The following is a 17,877-nucleotide window of genomic DNA, read 5'->3' on the forward strand; positions in this document are numbered from 1 at the left end:
GCACCTCTGCACACCGAGCCACCGCTCATCTTCCCACCCCCAGGGACTTGTAAAACAGCTCACGGACATTCCCTGCACCGCAAACCCAGCCTTTCAACCCTGCTGCCCCCATAGCAGCCCATTTCCCAAATTTGTTAAATCCATGAAGACCTTCCCACCAACCTTTGGAGCAGATCCTGGAGTGGGAAATTTGCTCTGGATACTCTTGTGTCAATTATGGACGCTGCCCCATGTCCATAAATTCATACGAATCAGCTTGCCTGGACCTAGTGAGGCCCTCAAGCCTTTGTCCTAGTGCAAATGGAGCCCAACGAGCCAAAAAACACATCATTTTGGAGGAGCAACACCCACGATTCTGGTAGGGCTGAGTAAAGGGAGATGCCACTGAGAACTGGGAGCAACGTGCAGTGCTGTACTTTGGACCCAACTGCCCTCCAAGCACTAAGGCAATAAATCCGAGGGATCTGAGTTTATTCTCCTCCAAATCACTTTATTATATTGTGACTAATCACAAAGCCTTACAATGCTGCTGAGGTTCTTTAAAAAAAAAAACAAACAACAAACTAATACAGCGACGGTATTTGCCAGCCTTTGCTAAGACTTGTTTATCTAGCAGCTAGCGTGAGATTACACCAGGAAATCTTGCAGTCTTCAGTTGGATTGTCACATTGGGTTTTAAATTTACCACAGTGGTGCAAAGACGGTGATTTTTAACAGTGTATGATCCCCGTAACATTGCATCTACATACGGATTTATAAAATTAAACCACTTTTTTTTTTTTAATTACATTTTTCTGCCAGCAGAAAATAATTCTCTTAAAAAGGCAAGAGCCACTAAAAACCACCCCCTTCCTCCCAGACTGCCCCCATCTTGCACTGCCCCCATTGCTATTCCCATGTGGGTCTCCATTCTGTTGCCTTTTTAAGAAAATCACCATGTTTCTTGTGAGTGTGAAGGCTGGTTGAGCCTTTCAAAGGCTCACTAGAGGGACAAAGCCCCCAGCACTGAAAGAAAGGGTTAAAATCCCACCCTAAGGTCCCCAATCAGAAAAGGAGATGGATGAAAACGTGGGAGACAGATTTCAGTATCCAAAGTAGGGCGTTGAATCTGGGTTCAGCCCCCCTGGCAGCAGCTGGCTTTTATGAGCTCAGCTGTTTTCCACCACCCCCGTAGCTTTGGGCAACACATTTTCCTTCTGCCAAGACCTTTGGGGGTGTGAGGATGAAGCCCAAGCTCCTCCCAGCACTCTCAAGGAGGGTTGTGGGCTGGGTTTATGCCCCCATCATCCTTGCATGGACCTCCTTAAACCTGTTTCCAACACTTCAAAGTCACCCTGATGCAAGGCTGGGTGTAGATCAGTCTGAGCAGGACCCCCTGCACGATTTCCCTTCCCATCCCCAGGGCAGAGTGTGTGGGATTTGGGCTGGACTCTGAGCAGACACCTCCATGGGAGATGCTCCGTTGAGTAGGTTGAAGGCTTCACACCCGGCATTGAGTGCTGCCTTCCCCTGTTCTCCTCTGGCCCAGAGATGTGGATGAGATGTGGACGTGGATGAGATGTGGATGTGGGTGAGATGTAGACTTGGATGAGATGTGGACGTGGATGAGATGTGGACGTGGATGAGATGTGGATGTGGATGAGATGTGGATGTGGATGAGATGTGGACGTGGATTAGATGTGGACGTGGATTAGATGTGGATGTGGATGAGATGTGGACGTGGATTAGATGTGGACATGGATTAGATGTGGATGCAGACTTGGATGAGATGTGGACATGGATGAGACGTGGATGTGGATAAGACGTGGATGTGGATGAGCAGTAGGATGAGAGGGGCTCCCCCGTGCTTTGCCAGCATCTTAGAGTGAAGGAAAAATAAAGCTTTGAGGACCAGGCTTTTCATCAGGTTTCAGTTGGCAGCCAAGGAGCTGTGGGAAGAGAAAAAAAAGCCACAATGCTGGAAAAAAATAAACCCCAAGATCCTTCCTCTAATCGTCAAATTGCTCCAGGGTTGCAGGCATCAGCGTTAATTCTTCCCCCGGCACATTCTGGAAATTGCCTGACACGAGCCCAGCTGAGTCGCAGATGTTGAGTTCAGATGGGGAACATCAGCCTAGAAACAGCTTCCTCTGAAGTCCTCAGGGTCTGCGTCTTGGCTCGATAAGGTCATGGAGATGAGAATCCTTGTCAGAATTTCCTCCTAGGCTCATTCAGAAAGGAAGGAGGGAGTTGTTTTTCTTCCCAAGCTAGGCTACACGATCGCTTTGCAGCTCGGTTAATTTGCTTCGTGGGAGGCTGGTGCCCAGGTGCAATGCGGTGTCGGCAGACCTCTCTCTCCCCACTCCTCTTGCTCTGCTGCACATTATCTCCAAGCAACAAAAGGTTAAAAAGACAGGAGGCTGCCAAGGCTGGACCTAAAGCAATTTGATATGGAAAGGATCGAGATGGCAAAATAGGGGGAAAAGAGTGGGAAGAGTTATCTACTTCCTCCAGGTTCATTGCACGTCTATGCAAACAACATGTAAAAACCAGCACATTAGGAGCACCCTGCGTTCAGGTTTGTCTGGAAATGCTTCTTCAGACTGAAAGTGCACGGCAGGGAACAGGGTGCTGCTAATGAAGGCGACATCCAGAAGGCACTTCTTGGGGGATAATAATTAAAAAAAGCGGGGTGAAGCACATGGTCGTAAGCCAACAGCTACGGAGTTGGGACGTTTTGGTGTGCACTCTGGAGACGTGTAGCTGTGCTCCTGCAGCGTGTCTGGGGCAGGAAGGTTTGCTCCAGAGCAGCTCTTCTGCTCTGGGACCCACAGAGCAGCTCAGTCCCATTGTCCCACAGCGTTGCTCTCGAGCCAAGGGGCTGCGTGGTGGCCCTCAGCACCCCGGGTTCGATCTGGAGCCTGCAGGGGAGGCGGGCTGGGTTTCGCGAATGTATAAAATCCACGAACAATCAAGTCTTGGCATGTACAAATATATAAATTATCAACAGTTTTACAAAAGGCACACTGCAAGCCATCTCAGTCCGACACCTGTACAAACCCCGCGGCCCCCCACCCTCCCACCCAAGCTCCCCCATCCCTTTTTTGTCCTCTTTCATCACAAAACGTAAGGCGCTGCTGCTACAGCCCCATGGCTGTCGTGGCAGCTGAGGATCTCTTTTTTGGTCGGCCCAATTTGTCGGTGGTATTGTCCTTCTTTGATGGTCTTAAGACACTGTATGTTCTTCCCCAGGGTGATGCTTTTGATGGAGGGCAGGTATTTCAGCACAGTCTTTGGCAAGGATGACATGCCTGTCCCAGAGAGGTTGAGCTCCTGTAGGGAGTTCAAGCCAAAGATAATGTCGGCAGTCAGTGACCTCAAATCGGGATTGCTGGATAAATCCAGAACTTGGAGGGCTGGTAATTCCTTGAAACCATACGGAGATAACTCTTTGAAGCCACGCAGGCCGCTGAGGGATAAATGAATCAAATCTGTCAGCCCCACGAAGTCTCCTTTCTCAATCTTGACTAGAGGGTTCCCATCAAGATTTAAGTATCGGAGGGGAATGCCCTGGAGGTTTGGCACAGATGTTAGCCTGTTTCCAGAAAGATTTAAGTTCTGAATGTTGGGGATGCTCTTCTCGCGGTGCCTCGTAATTGTGCTGAGCATGTTATTGGATAGATCCACATTCAGGGGTTTTCCTTGACCTTTGGAGGCAAAAACGTCCATTGCTATATCCAAAAGCTTGTTATTGCTCAAATCTATGTCACCCAGAGGAGAACTGGAGAAACAATCCTCTGGAAGGACTTCCAGAGAGTTATGACTCAGATCCAAAGACTCCAGGTAGCGAAGCCTGGAGAAGGTTGTGGAGGAAATCTTGGCGATTTTATTGTAGCTCAGGTCAAGGCTCACCAGGGTGGTGTATCCAGGTCCAGTAAGCATCGATTCATTAATTGTTTCCAGTTTGTTTGAAGACAGATCCAAGTAGGAGGTATCCAGAGGGATTGGGACGGGAACGATGTGTGAGCCTATGCCGCTGCAATCCACTTTGGTCAGGCTAAAGCTGTCGAAGAGACCAAAGCTTTCCACTTCACAGTGGCAGCCGGGGAAGCAGGTTTTGGTGGTACCAAAACAGGGAAGGAGAAGCAGCAGGTTGAACCAGGCTGTGAACTGCATTGTTGACCTGGAAAACAAGAAAGCAGATTTAATTGCCTTTACTTTACTGAAGGTACATAATGGTTTGAGTTCTGTCTTCACAAAGAGAAAGACTAAGTATACCCTTAAATAGCACGGATGCCCCAAACACCGTGTTTCTCATGTTATGAACCCCAGTGGGAACTTAATGGAGGAAAAAAAATGGGTCAACAGCCTTTGCAGGTATAACCAAGTTAACGTACAACTGGAAATTAGCTGTAAGAGCAATAGGCTGCCTTCAAGCAAAATCTACACAACGTACACCCTTTCAACTGGACCCTTCGATGTGAGGTTAAATGGCAGCTCAAATACTGAGTCTTTTTGCCCAGAAGCCCAGAGGACTTCAGCACCCAGATCTCACCACGTCCCGCCCAGAAGTCAGGGCATCCATGTGCGTTTTGGGAGCACCGGGTTCAAGAGAAACCAGGTTGAGAGAAACCAGGTAGCAGAAATCATTGAGGCTGCGCATTCAGTGAAAACTTTAGGCATCCCAAACTCTTATCAGACCAGGGAAAAACCAAAACTCTGTTCAAATTTCCTGTAGATGACAGAGACAATGGCATCATAAGAGCATACTCCAAGACGGACGCCGCTGGATGGTGGCAGGCAGGACAGACGAAGGCCATTGCTCCCTCAAAGGCATCGAGTGGGGAGAGCCAATTTGTTTCATGTAGACTCCCTGGGGAGTCTTTGCTAATTACATTAAGTATTCTCCCTGATTAATGCTGCCAGCAAGCGAGGAGCTCTCTCCACCCCTCTGATTTTGACCTTCCTCTGTCTGAGACATTTCTGCCCCTCCGTCGCTGAAGAGGGCCGATCTGGTCCCCCTTACAGCCACGGGTGGTGGCTCCTCATGCCTTACAAATCAGGTCTCTGGGGGGCTGGCTACATAAAAAAACCCCCACCAAAGCAGGCAAGCAGATCCAACAGCACCGCTCTTTGGCTATGCTGCTGATAAACACAGACTCACATGCCAAGCACTCATTTGGCAAAATAAAAATCCCCTTTAAACTCATGTTCCCATCCCCATCTCAGCCCCCTCGTCTCTATTCTCACCTTTCCCACCTCTGTTTAAAAACACTTTATTAACATCCCTGCAGTATCACCTCTCCCACTTGCCCTTCCCCGCAGCCCTTGCACCTTCCCAGGACCATTTCCCAGCAGCTGACACCTCCTTTTACCTCCCCTTGGCAGCAATTTCTCTCCCCTTTCAGCATGGTCATCCTGGCCCCATGCTCCTTCCCAGGAGACCCACCAGGGCTGACTTGCCAACGGGCAAAAGAAGTGCAAAAGGAAAAATGCCTTTGCAAAAATATCGCCCTGATCACTGGTATGACTTGTCTGGGAGCAGCTCCCAGACCTCCTGAAAACAGAGTTTGGGACTCTGACCAAAAAGCCTGCAACCAGAGCACTGCTAAAGGCCAACACGCGATCCTCTGGGTTACATTATTCTGCAGAAACAACAAAAAAACTGTAAGATGAGCCCTAGTCTCAGCCCATGTCAATGGTTTCTTGAGAAAACACACGTGTCTGCAGAGGGGATGCAGGGGACAGGGCTGCTTTCTGCAGACACGTGTCCAGATATCCCTTTCTTAATGACATCAAGGCCGATCCACCCTCTGTTTCTGTGCACGCAGACCACAGCTTGCTCCATTTTGTAGCCACTCCCGAACTAAAAGCTGATTTTTATTTTATTTTTTTGAAACACACTGAAATGTTCCATTACCAAGGGAAATGAGAGCAGTGGGGAGCCCTTTGGAAACTAAAAACCCTAAATGATAAAAGTTTCATCTACAGGGAAGCACCTGCACCAGTGTCACCTCAATCTCCTGGTGGCTCATCGCTCACATCCCTCCCACTCGAGATCTCAACAGGGAAAACGCCTCCTAACTCCTCCTTTGAAACCCCAGCTCGGTTCCTCCTGGCATCCCGTTGGCTTTGGTGGGAGCTGGACCAGACCCCAGCAGGTGCTTATGTGGCACCTATTGCCTCTTCCCTCCTGGCACCAGCACCCCAAGATCTCCCTTATTGGCTTTGGGATTGCTTTGCAGATGAGATGCGATCCATTGCTACCAGTTAAAAAGTCCCTTACGGAGCAGCAACGAAACATTCCTCGGCTAACAAGCCACTTGGCCGGTTCTCCTAAAAGATAGGAGAAATTAAGGTGCCGGTCACCTTCCAGTCCAAGGAAGAGACTCTTGTATTGCCAGATAATCAAGGAAGAGCTTAGTCAGGTATGGGCATGCTTTATTGCCGCATGGAGCAATCGATACAGCTTTTTGAAACGGGGCAGGAAACATGCCACAGGCATTTACAGTTCATCTGCGTACAGTGTGTATTTGAAACCGCATCAAATTGCCTTTGGACGGCTGCCTACGAGCTGCTCTGTTGATAAAGGCAGGAAGCCAAGGTATCCCCTCGCGAAAGAAAAACGAGTTATCCTTCCTACAGCACTGGGGACGTTCACCCGGAGGCAACACCACAGCCCAGAAATCTCCAGCCCCAGCGCCTGGGACGGTGATCGAGAGCAGGGAAAGCCACCAGGAGAAGACAACCACCCCTTGGATTGGTTTTCCCTGCCTTCCTCCGTGACTTTTTCTTTTCTGTGGCTCTCATGGTCTCCCTGCAGGGTGTCCGGCATCTTCCCCAAGTCCCAATTCCCCACATCTGAGTTTGCAGATGCCCCAACCGCTCCTCCTTGCTCTGCTCATCCCTTGGCAGGACCCAGGCGGAAAACTCGCACTGAGATCCTCCTGCCAAAAAAAAAAAACCTGAAAAGTCACTCTGATTTTAAAAACAGATCGCAGAGGAAACCCAGGTCTGGGGTGCGGGAGGGGAAAGCCCTGCTGTGGTGGCGTTGCAAAGTTCCACTTCCCACTGCACTCGTTTTCCTCCCTCTCCTATTCCTTAAACCCTTTTCTCACTGCTCCAGTGATCCACAGCTGAGACTTTGCCACCTCGTGGAACCAGAGAATCATTTAGGATGGAAAAGACCCCAACCATCACCCAACACTACCAAGTCCATGTCCCTAAGCACCACGTCCACACATCTCTTAAATACCTCCAGGGACGGTGACCCCACCACGGCCCTGGGCAGCCCGTTCCAATCCCTAAGGACCTTTTCCATGGAGAAATTCTTCCTGATATCCAATCTAAACCTCCCAAAGAAACCTGCTTCCCACCCAGGAGGGATCTGCAGTCACATCGAACCCTCGATAGAAGCCTGCTGCTCAGGGACTCATCCTCTCATGGGGGATGAGGAGATGCAGGTGATCTTCAAGTAGAGCAGACACCCCAGGTTGTCTGTACAATAGGGTGAAGAGAAAGAAATTGCTCCAGAACGGGGTGAAACCCACCAAAGACAAGACCCATGCTCACCCATCCAACAAAAACTAACCTTTTTTCCCCAATGGACGTTAGTTTTCCAGCAAATTTTCCTGCCCAGCTGCAGGATTACCGGGATGGGGAGAAGAAGTCTTCTCCCTGGTGGCCCAAAAACAGAGCAGATTTAGGATGATGTGACTTCCTTTCTGTCTAAGGCACAGTGCACAGATGTGGGTAGTTTCCTTTATTTTTTTTGTGATTTTGCTGCTGAAACTGGAGCATTCTGGCTTAAAAGCAAATACAGCAACCTTTAAGGACAAGAGGCAAAGGGGAAGGGCAGGAGCCCTGCTCCTGCAAATAAAGCGACTGCTTTAGCAAAGGGTGGAGGAGTTGTGCAAGCAGCAATATTTCATCGAGGGAAAAGTTTTGGGGATTCTCTTCTGCCTCCTGCGTCAGCCAAGTGAACAAAAGGCAAAATCTTCATAGGAAGGCCCACGAGGCCCACTTGGCTGCCTTTAATGGGGGGCAGGGGAAAGGGAACGCTATTGGAAAATGTAGCGAGCTGCATGGGATATGATAGAAGCCATAAATCCTTCAGACTGCTAAAGAAAAGGAGGGAAAAAAAATAAAAAACAGAGAGAAAGTTGGCTCTTTCTCTATAAATACTTGGGAGGCTCTGAGACGCAGCTGGGACGGCAGCTCCGCAGTGCCAGGATGCTCCTGAGCCGCTTCTCAAACAACAGAACTCCTTCAGAGGGCTTTTTTTTTTTTTTTAAATGTTTTCCTTCATTATTGTGTCAAGCAAGAATGACGATCAGGTGGGGCGCAGCACCAGTAACAGCCGCAATTCTCCGGTTTGGGCTCCAGCGGGCCGAGCCCGAGTGACGCCGCAGCTGCAATCACAGCCAGGTCTCTGGATCCCAAACGCCAGTGTGAGCACACAACAAAACTGGTTCCAACCAGCCTACGAGACCATTAATCCCTTGTCGCACATCACACACTCCTCCCGTGATAAAGAAACTGCTGCTGACAACTTTTCTCTTTTTTTTTTTCGTGAACCCATGAAAGTAAAGGGCTTTTGCTCTTCCCTGAAACAGTCCCCATCTGCAAAGAGCTGTGTGTGCCCCCTCTGCAAAGCTCATTAAACCAATCCGTGTGCTTCCTTAGGGAGGAGTTTTGGTGTAGATGGGACCTGTAGATGGAGAATTTTTGTTTTTAGCTGCTTTGGGGTCCTGGTTTTGCACTTGTGTCTTCCTAGGTTTAGGAAGAGGAGAGTTAGTGAGATCCAATGTATCTGTTCATGAGGTTTGATCCCACGTGGGTTTGGGGAGTTCATGGTGTTCCTAGGTGGGTTTGGGGAGTTCTTGAGGGCTTGTCTCTTGGCACGTCTAAATTCAGCCCAATTTAACAGACCCCTCTGTCAGGAGCCGTTGCTTGAATTGCTTTTGGGTGATACGTTATCAGAGATGGTTTTATCGACGTGAAGTGCAAAGCTGCTGAAATAGCTGGGCCATCCCAAATTTCCCACCAGGACATAAAGAAGGGGGTTTGCAACCCTGTCTCCACCTTAACCTCACCCTATTTCCCCAGCCCTGTGTGCCAGCACGGGGCTGGGGGGCACTCAGCCCCTGGGACAGCCGAATTAGCCCTTGTGGCTCTGGGTAAAGAGGCACCGAGGGCATGAAGAGGAGCTGAAATCATCCCACAGATGGTTTTTGTTGTCTTCCTGCTCACTTGGGAAAATCGGGATTAAATACAGGGCAGGAGAAGGAAAAAAAAAATTACGAATTCCTTTTCACTTTAATGATTTCTAATATTGGATGTAAGCCCACCTCGTCTGCATCCAGTCAACAGCCCCACCGCCAAGGGGGAGTCATTAGCAAGTAATTAACCCAGTGGTGTTGGGAATCCAGGCTATGAGACAACTGTAGGCAATAGGCCTATATTTTGGGGATGGAAATAACCACATCGCCAAGTCTATCATTGCAAGACTCGGATCTCACCAAAAAGCAGGGAACTGGGGGGTAAGGCAAGCCAGAAGGGCCAAGGAAGGGAAAACCAAGACCCCACTCCTTGTTTTCCCCCAGAGCTCCCTAATTTCCATTCGTTTTTGTCAGCTGCAAGCACGGAGCAGCAGCTGAGCCAAAAAGTCAATGATTAACCAGCATCCCACAACTGCTCTCCATCCTTCGGGGTGATTTTTATAGGCTTCAAAGGTGATGGGATGGGTAAGATGAGCAAGAACAAAGCCAGACAAACCTTTAAGCATCAGAAGTGCTTTTGCAAGCCCAAAGCCAGAAGAAAGCAGCCCCTCAGCCCACCAGAAGAAGACACGTAGGGATGGTCAGGAGGGAGCCAAGCACCTCCAAACCCCAGAGCAGCATCACAACACGGGTTTGTCGTCGCTGGTTTCAGCGACATCCCTTGCTCTGCTCAAACACCCTCTCTTTTTTAAAGCTAGATGCATCTCCTTTTTTCACAAAAGAAATTGAGAGCCCTGTTAAAATAATCTTCGCTCTGACTGTTTATGTCACAAATCCCATCTGCTCTGCAAGAGGCCAGGGGTGATTTATCATCCCAGGGCTTAAACCACTAACAGTTTATTCCACTTCGGCAACCCCAGGAGGAAACCGAGGTGCGGTGCGGGGTATTTTTGGCTCCCACAAGGGGAAACCTGCACGGGCAGGTTCGCCAGCCCATGGGGCGCCTTCCAGCTGATTTACATCCATCCCCAGCCGAAATAGGGCCGGGAGCAGCGTGCCTCCAAAAGCTGCGTCACGGGAGCTCCCGGGGATTTCACCCCGATGGGAGCAGCCAGGCAGCATCTGTGCAAGAGGTCGTTGCAAACTCCAGCACATTTGCAATCAAACCCCAGGGTTTTTACCCCAAATCCGCCTTCCTTCTCAGCCATAACCTCTCTCAGGTTATAACCGCTCCCCTTGGTGGGGAGAAAAAGTCTCCTGTGGCTTTTTGAAATTAATTTTGCCCAGCAGCCTCCCGCAGAGCTGTGCTTGTGCTCGGAGGAGGCGTTTCTGAAGCAAGAAGCCCTGGCTACACACACGAGAGCATCGTGGTCTCACCATTGCCTCCTGATCACGCCAGCCCCAGGACTGCTCAGCTTTTGGAGCATTTCCACTTTGGCATGGGCTGGTCCATGGAAAGTGGGAGCACCAGCAGCAGCACACTGCTTCCCAGCATCTTAGGGCGTGCGGGCTCAGATGGGGTACCCAAAAAAATGCAGGATTTCAGGGTTTTCAGGGAACATCCTTTCCCCTCCTGTCCAGCCATTTCTGGAGTCAGGACATCAGAGCAAATAAACCAACAAGCTGATGCGAATTTTTAAAGCATGAAACACCTTTTTTTTGGTCATTTCATGCTTTAATGAAGGCTCTTATTTTTTTGGCTAGCCAGTTATCGAAAGCTAAAAGGATCCCAGCACGCTGCTCCTCCAGCCTCAGCCCTTTACAATGCTCTCCCACACCTGACTCCCAGCCTCACCCGGTCCCGCTACCAGCTCCTGCTGTGTCCGTACTCCTTTATAACACTCCAGGCTCCTGGAGGCATGATATAATCCGAGAGGAATGCGCTCTGGGATGCACCCCATGCACCAGACCAGGGAGAAATGTTAAGAGGTACAGCACGGGGAGAGAAAGCCTCCTACACTCCTTGCTTTTAACTGTTCTCGGAGCTGCTTGGCCATGTTGTGCACCCAGAGCAGGTAGCTCACCCTTACCCTCCTGCATCTCCGAGGGCTTTCTCCTTGAGGCTGCAAAACAGCCATCCAGATGCGAGAGCTTCCCTCCAATGGCACGCCTCGGTTGCTGGCCAAAATCAAGTGAAAAGCCCAGGGAAAAGAAATCCACCGGGGGCAGAGCCTGCAGTCTCAACGGGAGGGTTTTAAGAGGACCCCGTGCAGCTTTAGCTCCCCGAAAAGCAGCAGCTGCCAACCTCCCATCTCCTCACCACCCTCCCAGGCCTGCTGGCTTCAATAAGGGAGAGCAAATCAGGGAGGCAACATTAGGCTGGATGCCCTTTGGTGATGCCTTGGCCAGCCCAGGACTTCTTTGTGGGCTTTTCTTTTTTTTTTAAATTATTATTATTTTATTTTCTCCTGCAAAATGAGCTCCAGGCCCCTTCGCCACCCGTGGCCGTCAGCGTGCAGCTGCAGACCCTCCACGGAGGAGATAATAAATACAATCCTGGCCGTTATTCTTGCAAACAGCACAGCTGGAGGCTCCTGTCTCATTCCTCTCTTGGCATCCCCCCCTGCCCCCAAATAATTCTTGCAACGTGACCGCTGCGCACAATGGGCCGCTCGGCGTGGTGGCCACCCTGCAGAGCATCACTGGGGGCTTTGGGAGGATGTGAGATACTTGCTACGCCCAGCAGGTCTCCTGCAAGATTTGGAAAGGGATTTGGGGAGGGGAAGGGGGTCTGGGTAAGGCTGACAAAGGCTCCAGGAGCAGGGCATCCTCCCCACCGCGGTTCCTACCCCAGATGCTGCTCGACTGTCCCCGTAACATGGTGTTGTGGTGTCTCCTTAGCTCTCTGCCTCCTCTCCCTGGATCCTTCAGCATCTCATGGGTGGTGTGGGAAAGGAAGGTGACGGTGGTTGGTGGCTCTCCGTGCACTTGGTTTAGGGATTCATGCTGATATCTCAGCCCGAGGTTGCCAACCCCAGTGCCAACCGAGCCGGCGCAGAGCAGAGAGAGGCACTAAAGCACCATCGCCCTGATGGAGGCATCTAACGGAGGTTGGGAGAGCCGTGTCCCATGCAGGACCTACTGCTGATATTGCCATAAATTCCCCCCCGTGTGCCTCAGTTTCCCTCCTGAAGCCTTAAGGATGCCCAGCCCCAGGACTGAGAGGTGAACCTGGAGTCACCCCGCCAAGGTCCAAACCCTTTCCTTTAACGGGGACTGGAACACGAGCTGAGATTGCCCCCATCTCACCCCATGGGGACCCTCCTGGACATCACCACCGTGCTGCCGTGGCCACAGCTGGCCCAGCCAAATGCCACCACTGTCCTCATGTGCCACGTCCTGGTGTGTCCAGGACACCGGCCCTGCCTTGACTTCCACAAAAAGGGCAGCCAGGCTGGGGGACAGAACACCTGGGGACGTTGGTGCGGTGGAGGAACATTTAAGAGCCTCTCAAACCATCGATCTTGGTGTCTCAACGTCTCCTCTGTGGCTGCCAGCAGCCAGCCTGCCTCTCCAGGGGGCTCTGCCCCATGCCCTGGCTCAGTTCCATCCCCATTCCTGTCCCATTACTCAGTGACCCCTCTGCCGTGCCACGATGACCCACGTCACCCAGGATGCACAAAACCACCCAGCGTTTACCATTTAACCCTGCCTTAAGCCAAATCCTAACTTAATTTGACCTGATTTTGCTGAGCAATGCTTCCACCCAGAGCACAAACCCAGCCACGTTCAAAGCTACCCCATATTCCTGCGGTCCCATGAGCTGGAGGTGTCCTACAAAGAGGCTGCTTCTGGGTGGAGGCACCACACCTTGGTGGGAACTGAGCCTTTGCACCCGTATCAAAGGGCTTTGGAGGAACTGCCTCCTCCGTCCTGGTGTGGGAAACCTCCCCGTGTTCCCAGGTTAGGGGAGGTTTTGGGAAGAAAGAGGTGATTTTGGGGCTGGGCTTGCAACCTGCTTGCAACCTGCCCCCCCTGGAGAGCTTCGGATGTGGTGGGGGTGTGGAATCACAGCTGCCTGACCCATGTGCCACAGCGGGGCTTTGCTTTTAAGTCTGAATTTTTTCCTGATGATCTCGTATTCAAAGCCAAATTAGAAAGTCTTATTTCTTTCCCCTGCAGCTCACCTTTGAGAAAAAAAAACCCTCAAGGATCTACAGCGATTCCTGACAGAGAGGAATCAGAGCCCTTCATCTCCAAGTCACCTGCTGGCTCCTATCCCTATGAGGACCCCCACTTTTGTCCCATGAGTGGGGACCCCTCTTCCTCCAGCAGGACTTTCCCTCGCCCCTAAAAACCAGCTCTGCTCCCCTCTCCCACCCATCACACGCCGGGCATCAAACAGGGGAAGGCGACCAGTCAGCATCACAGATAGCAAAAAAGAAGCAGGCGGGGGGGAAAAGGGGAAGGAAAAGAAACCTCACAGATGCCAGCACTCAGCTATTACACAGAGCACATGGCCCTCTGCTCGGCTGCAGAGGAGATAAAGTGCTTTTTCTTTTTTTTTTTCCAGTTTGCCACTGCTCCAACAGGCGAGTTGGGAGCCTGGTTAATGCTAGGCAGGAATGTCCCGCGCTGCGGCAGCCAGGTTGGGTTAATCTCTTGCGGCTTTTCACGAGCAGGGGGAGGCCAGGGTGATTCCCGGAGCACGCATTTTCCTTCCCCCCACCCTCCTTGCTGCGCAGCTTCCAGGAAATTAAAAAAAAAATAATAATAATAATAAATAAATTGCAGCAGGAATGAGAAATCTCAAGGCTTCCCCCGTAACGAATGGCGCTGAGCCGTGCCTGCTCACCCGTTTGCCACGACGGGTCCAGGTGCCAAGTTTTGATACAAGAAAGGGCTCGCTCGAGCCAGCCTTTATCTCTTCCCGGCCCCCAATATCTCCACGCTCGCTCGTTTCGGAAGTTTCTTCTGATACCCTGCCAGGCTGCCGGCGCTGCGGCTGCTGCGTGCCCGCTCCCCGGGGGCGCCGGGGGTCAGGAGGGCTGCAGACAAGGATGCCTTGTCTTAAATCCCCCCCTCCAGCCTCTGCTTGTCCCCACCAACCGGGCAGGGAGGAGGGAGAGGAGAGGGAAAGAAGGAAAAAAAAAAAAAAAAGCACTTAGGGATGGAGGGAAAAGTGTAAACCTCTGAAGCCGGGGCCTCACCTCCTTTTCCCAGCTCCGTCTCGCGCCGGGGCGACACACGCTGCTGCTGGCTGCAGGGCTGGGAGAGCACGGGATGCTTCTTCCTCTATTAGCAAAAAAAAGACAAAAGCTTTTACATTTTTGCTTTGTTTTACAACTCTTTTCTTCCTATTTCCTCCCATCCTTCCAATGCTGTTTTGTTTTTTTTTCTTTCTTTGGAGCCAAGCTGGAAAAAGAGGGGTGCTTCAGACCCCTCGCAGCCTTTCCCTCTCCAGAAATTGAAGGTCCCCCAGGGGTGTTGGTCACATCCTCGTCCCCCCCAGGCATTTTGCCATCGCTCCCCTCTGCCTCTTGGAGCAAAGCCCCCCAATTCCTTCCCAGCGGGGTGTCTCCCACAGCACCCGACCTGCCCCGAGCCGCTCACCCCGCGCACCAGCTGCCTCCAGGACCGGAGACTGGCGGTGGCTGAGCTCGGGGCCTCGTTTATAAACCACGTGTGAGCAAGCACCTCCCGTGTCCCGTGGCCTCTCCGGGGCTGGGACTGGCTCCCAGGGTCTATAAATGCAGTGGAGGCTGGTGTGTGGATGGCAGAGTGGTGGCCACGACCCACTTTGCCTTTGCTTTCGCTCCCTGGAGCAACCAACCGAGCTTAACTCTGCAAATCCTCCTGGGGACGTACCGGGCTCCCTCCAGTCCTCTCAGCTTCTCCTTATTCCCAGGAAAACCACCGAGGCGTTGCTCTAAATCTGCCTTTCCACCACGCCAGTGCTCGCTACCGCCGCAATAACGCCCCGCGCGCCTCCAGCCGGGCTCCGGAGCGGCGCTCAATGCAAGATTTCAGCCACGGGCACCGGCCTTTTTCCGCAGAGCAATGGCACAGTGTCCGCAAGAGACAAGTTTCCCACTGTAACTCCAGTGAATGCGCTTATTCAGGCTCACGGCAGCTGATTTAGCACGGCAGGCACCCGGGGAAGTCTTTCGGCTCCGAGCCGCCGCCGCCAACGCTGCTCGGCTCGGCTCTCGCGGGGCTCTTGCTGCTCTGGGGCTCAAACACCTTCAATTAAATTGCATTGGGGCTTTGCCCCACAAACTAACCATGATGGGGAACGGCTGCAAGGCCACTTCCCAACGTCTTGACCCTTTTCTCTGTCCTCGACCCCTCTCTCCATCCTCGCTGCTCCCCGCTCGGGCTCCCCGCTCATCCCCGGCGGAGGAGCGAAGTTTCCTTTTGTCTGGAGAGGGCCGACACGTGTTGTGGGTGACTGCCCTAATAAATCTGCCGGGCTCCGGGGCTTTTAACGCCTCCGGCATTAATAAGAAGTTTCCATGGAGCTGCTTAAAAGTTTACAGGGTGTGTGCGCGCGTTAGCAGGGGAACCCCGTGCTTTCTGACCTCCTGCTTCAAAAGTCACAACCAGAGGCTTTTTTTTTTTTTTTCTTTTTTTCCCAAGAAGAGAACCCGACAAACAAATAAATCCTGGGCTGCTTCCTCTCCCTTCCCCCCCCCCCCCCGCCCCCCCAAACACACCTTCCCCTCCAGCTTAATCCACTTAGAGACAGGGGAAATTCCCGGGCGGGGAGCTTTGCCTTGCCCTTATCTGAGCCCCTCTGCGCCTCCTCGCCCCATCCCAAACCCCCCTCTTTTAAGCTTTGCCTTCCTCCCAAGCTGCCCCCCCCCGATTTTTCTCCCCTTACCTTCTGGGTGAGCAGCGAAACCCTACGAGCTCCTACAGCACGAGAACCCGAGCTGGGAGGGGGAAAAAAAAAGGGAAAAAAAAAAAAAAAAAAAGAAAAAAAGAAAAACCCCAAAGGCTCCCCGCTGGAGAGGGGAGGGAGGAAGGCAGACAGGGAGCCCTGTGTGAAATCAAAGCCCTGAAGCTGGGCACGGGAGGCGGTGCGGAGCCTCCAGCTGCTGCTCGGATTACTTTGCAGCCGTGGCAAGCCCGATTGCTCCGCAGCCACCATTGCACGGGGAAGGAGAAGGGGAAAAAAAAAATAAAAATAAAACCCCAAACCCGGCCGGAGCCGCGAGTCCTGCCCCGGCTGCAGCCCGCGGGGAGGGAACGGGCAGGGCTCGGACGAGTCTCCGTACCCCAAATCCCCCCTTTTTGGGATGCCAGGGGTGGGGGGAAAGTGGTTTCCCTCCCCGCCGGAGCTCAGTGCTTCCCCTCCCCAAACACCCCATCTCCGCACGCCCGCTGCTTTTTTGGAGAGGCTGAGGTCCCACGCGGGGCAAAAAGTCGTGGCACCCCAAAAGTTTCCTCGCTCGGAGGTATGGGGGGGGGGGTGTCCAGCAGACCCCTCCCCAGCTCGGCCCTGAGCATCCCCGGGGAGGCTCAGCACCCCCCCGACCCCCCCGTTCAGCGAGCTCCCCCCTTCCCCGGAATGGGGAATTGGGGATGGGGAGGGGGCTGCTGCTTTGTCGGCTGCCTGTAAGCGTGGGGAGGGGATTGGGGGGGTCGTGAGGAGGGGGGTGGGGGGACACTCACCGGGGCCGGGGTCGGTTCCCACCCCGGGGCTGCTTCCCACGGCCACGCAGCGCCGGTTCCCACGGCGGGGAGCGGGCGCCGCCGGCAGCCGGCGAGAGCAAAGCCTGGGGGCCGGGTGTCCCCTTCCTCCCTCCTCCTTCTCCTCCTCCTCCCTCCTCCTCCTCCTCCTCCTCCTTCTTCTCCTCCTCCTCCAAGGCGTGCAGCTGGCCGGGCAGGCGGGCTGCCCCTTTCCCCGCAGGAGGAGGGAGGAGGGAGCTCAACAGATGGCTGCACACAAGGGAACATCTGGGAGGAGGAGGAGGAGGAAGGAGGCAGGAGGCAGGACTTGTGCTCGGCTGGGCGACTGGCAGACCCCCCTTCTCTTTTTTTTTTTCCTTTATGGGGGAAAATGGGGAGGTTTCCAGCCGGCTTTGCACCCCCATCTGCTGCCCTGCATCCCCTCCCCGGGTACAACCCCTTGTAACCCCATTGCTTTTGTGGGCTCGGTCCAGAATTACCCTCAGCCCTATTTCCAGTCCTTCGTGTATTATAGCAGTGGGTCCTGTTCCCAAACACCTCCTGCCCCCAGTTTTCCAGGTGTGTAGGGACAGGGTCCGGTCCAGCCCCCCCGAGGTGCTGAGCAGGACAAGGCAGCACCCAGGGCTGAGCACCCAGACCAGCCCCCAACTGCTGCAGAAGACGGGGGCTAAGAAATCCTATGGTGCAACCCCTGACATGGGATAGAGCTAAAAAAATCAGGCAAAACCCCACAGTCTGGGGAGCAGAGAGCCAGGACCTGTTCGTTTTAGGATGGGCAGTCTCTGGGACTTCTCCGAGGAAGCTGCAAAAGAGCAGCCCCGTGCCCGAGTTTCTTGACTGTTGGGTTTATGGCCCAATGGTGCTGTAATCCCAAAACTGGGGCAGGTCCCGAGCTGTGTGCTTGCTGGTTTCTTCAAGAGTTTATGCTGGGAAGGCGCAGTCAGGTTCTTTGGTGCTTTGAAACGCCCCGTACCAAAGACCAAAATTTGCTCAGCCTGACATTTGCCTGAGATTTGCAGGCTTGACTTTGGGAATCACCATC

General features: G+C 52.7%; 1 protein-coding gene across 6 annotated transcripts; it reads right to left on the reverse strand.

Annotated features, from left to right (window-relative positions):
- Positions 1–469: 469 nt before the first annotated feature.
- On the reverse strand, positions 470–17,305 carry TSKU (tsukushi, small leucine rich proteoglycan). Of its 6 annotated transcripts, none has more exons than XM_080593623.1 (3): positions 16,818–17,305; positions 14,351–14,435; positions 470–4,162 (listed from the first exon to the last, which is right to left on the reverse strand). In XM_080593623.1, the coding sequence occupies exon 3, from the start codon at positions 4,153–4,155 to the stop codon at positions 3,097–3,099; it is 1,059 nt and encodes a 352-aa protein (XP_080449749.1). In that variant the 5' UTR covers positions 4,156–4,162; positions 14,351–14,435; positions 16,818–17,305; the 3' UTR covers positions 470–3,096. The 6 variants fall into 6 exon arrangements, with proteins under 6 accessions (XP_080449749.1, XP_080449751.1, XP_080449752.1 ...); XM_080593625.1 differs by lacking the exon at positions 16,818–17,305 and adding an exon at positions 16,024–16,750; XM_080593626.1 differs by lacking the exon at positions 16,818–17,305 and adding an exon at positions 15,425–15,789.
- Positions 17,306–17,877: the final 572 nt, after the last annotated feature.

Source organism: Anser brachyrhynchus (assembly GCF_964034855.1).
Source record: "Anser brachyrhynchus genome assembly, chromosome: 1".
Classification (NCBI taxonomy): Eukaryota; Metazoa; Chordata; class Aves; order Anseriformes; family Anatidae; genus Anser; species Anser brachyrhynchus.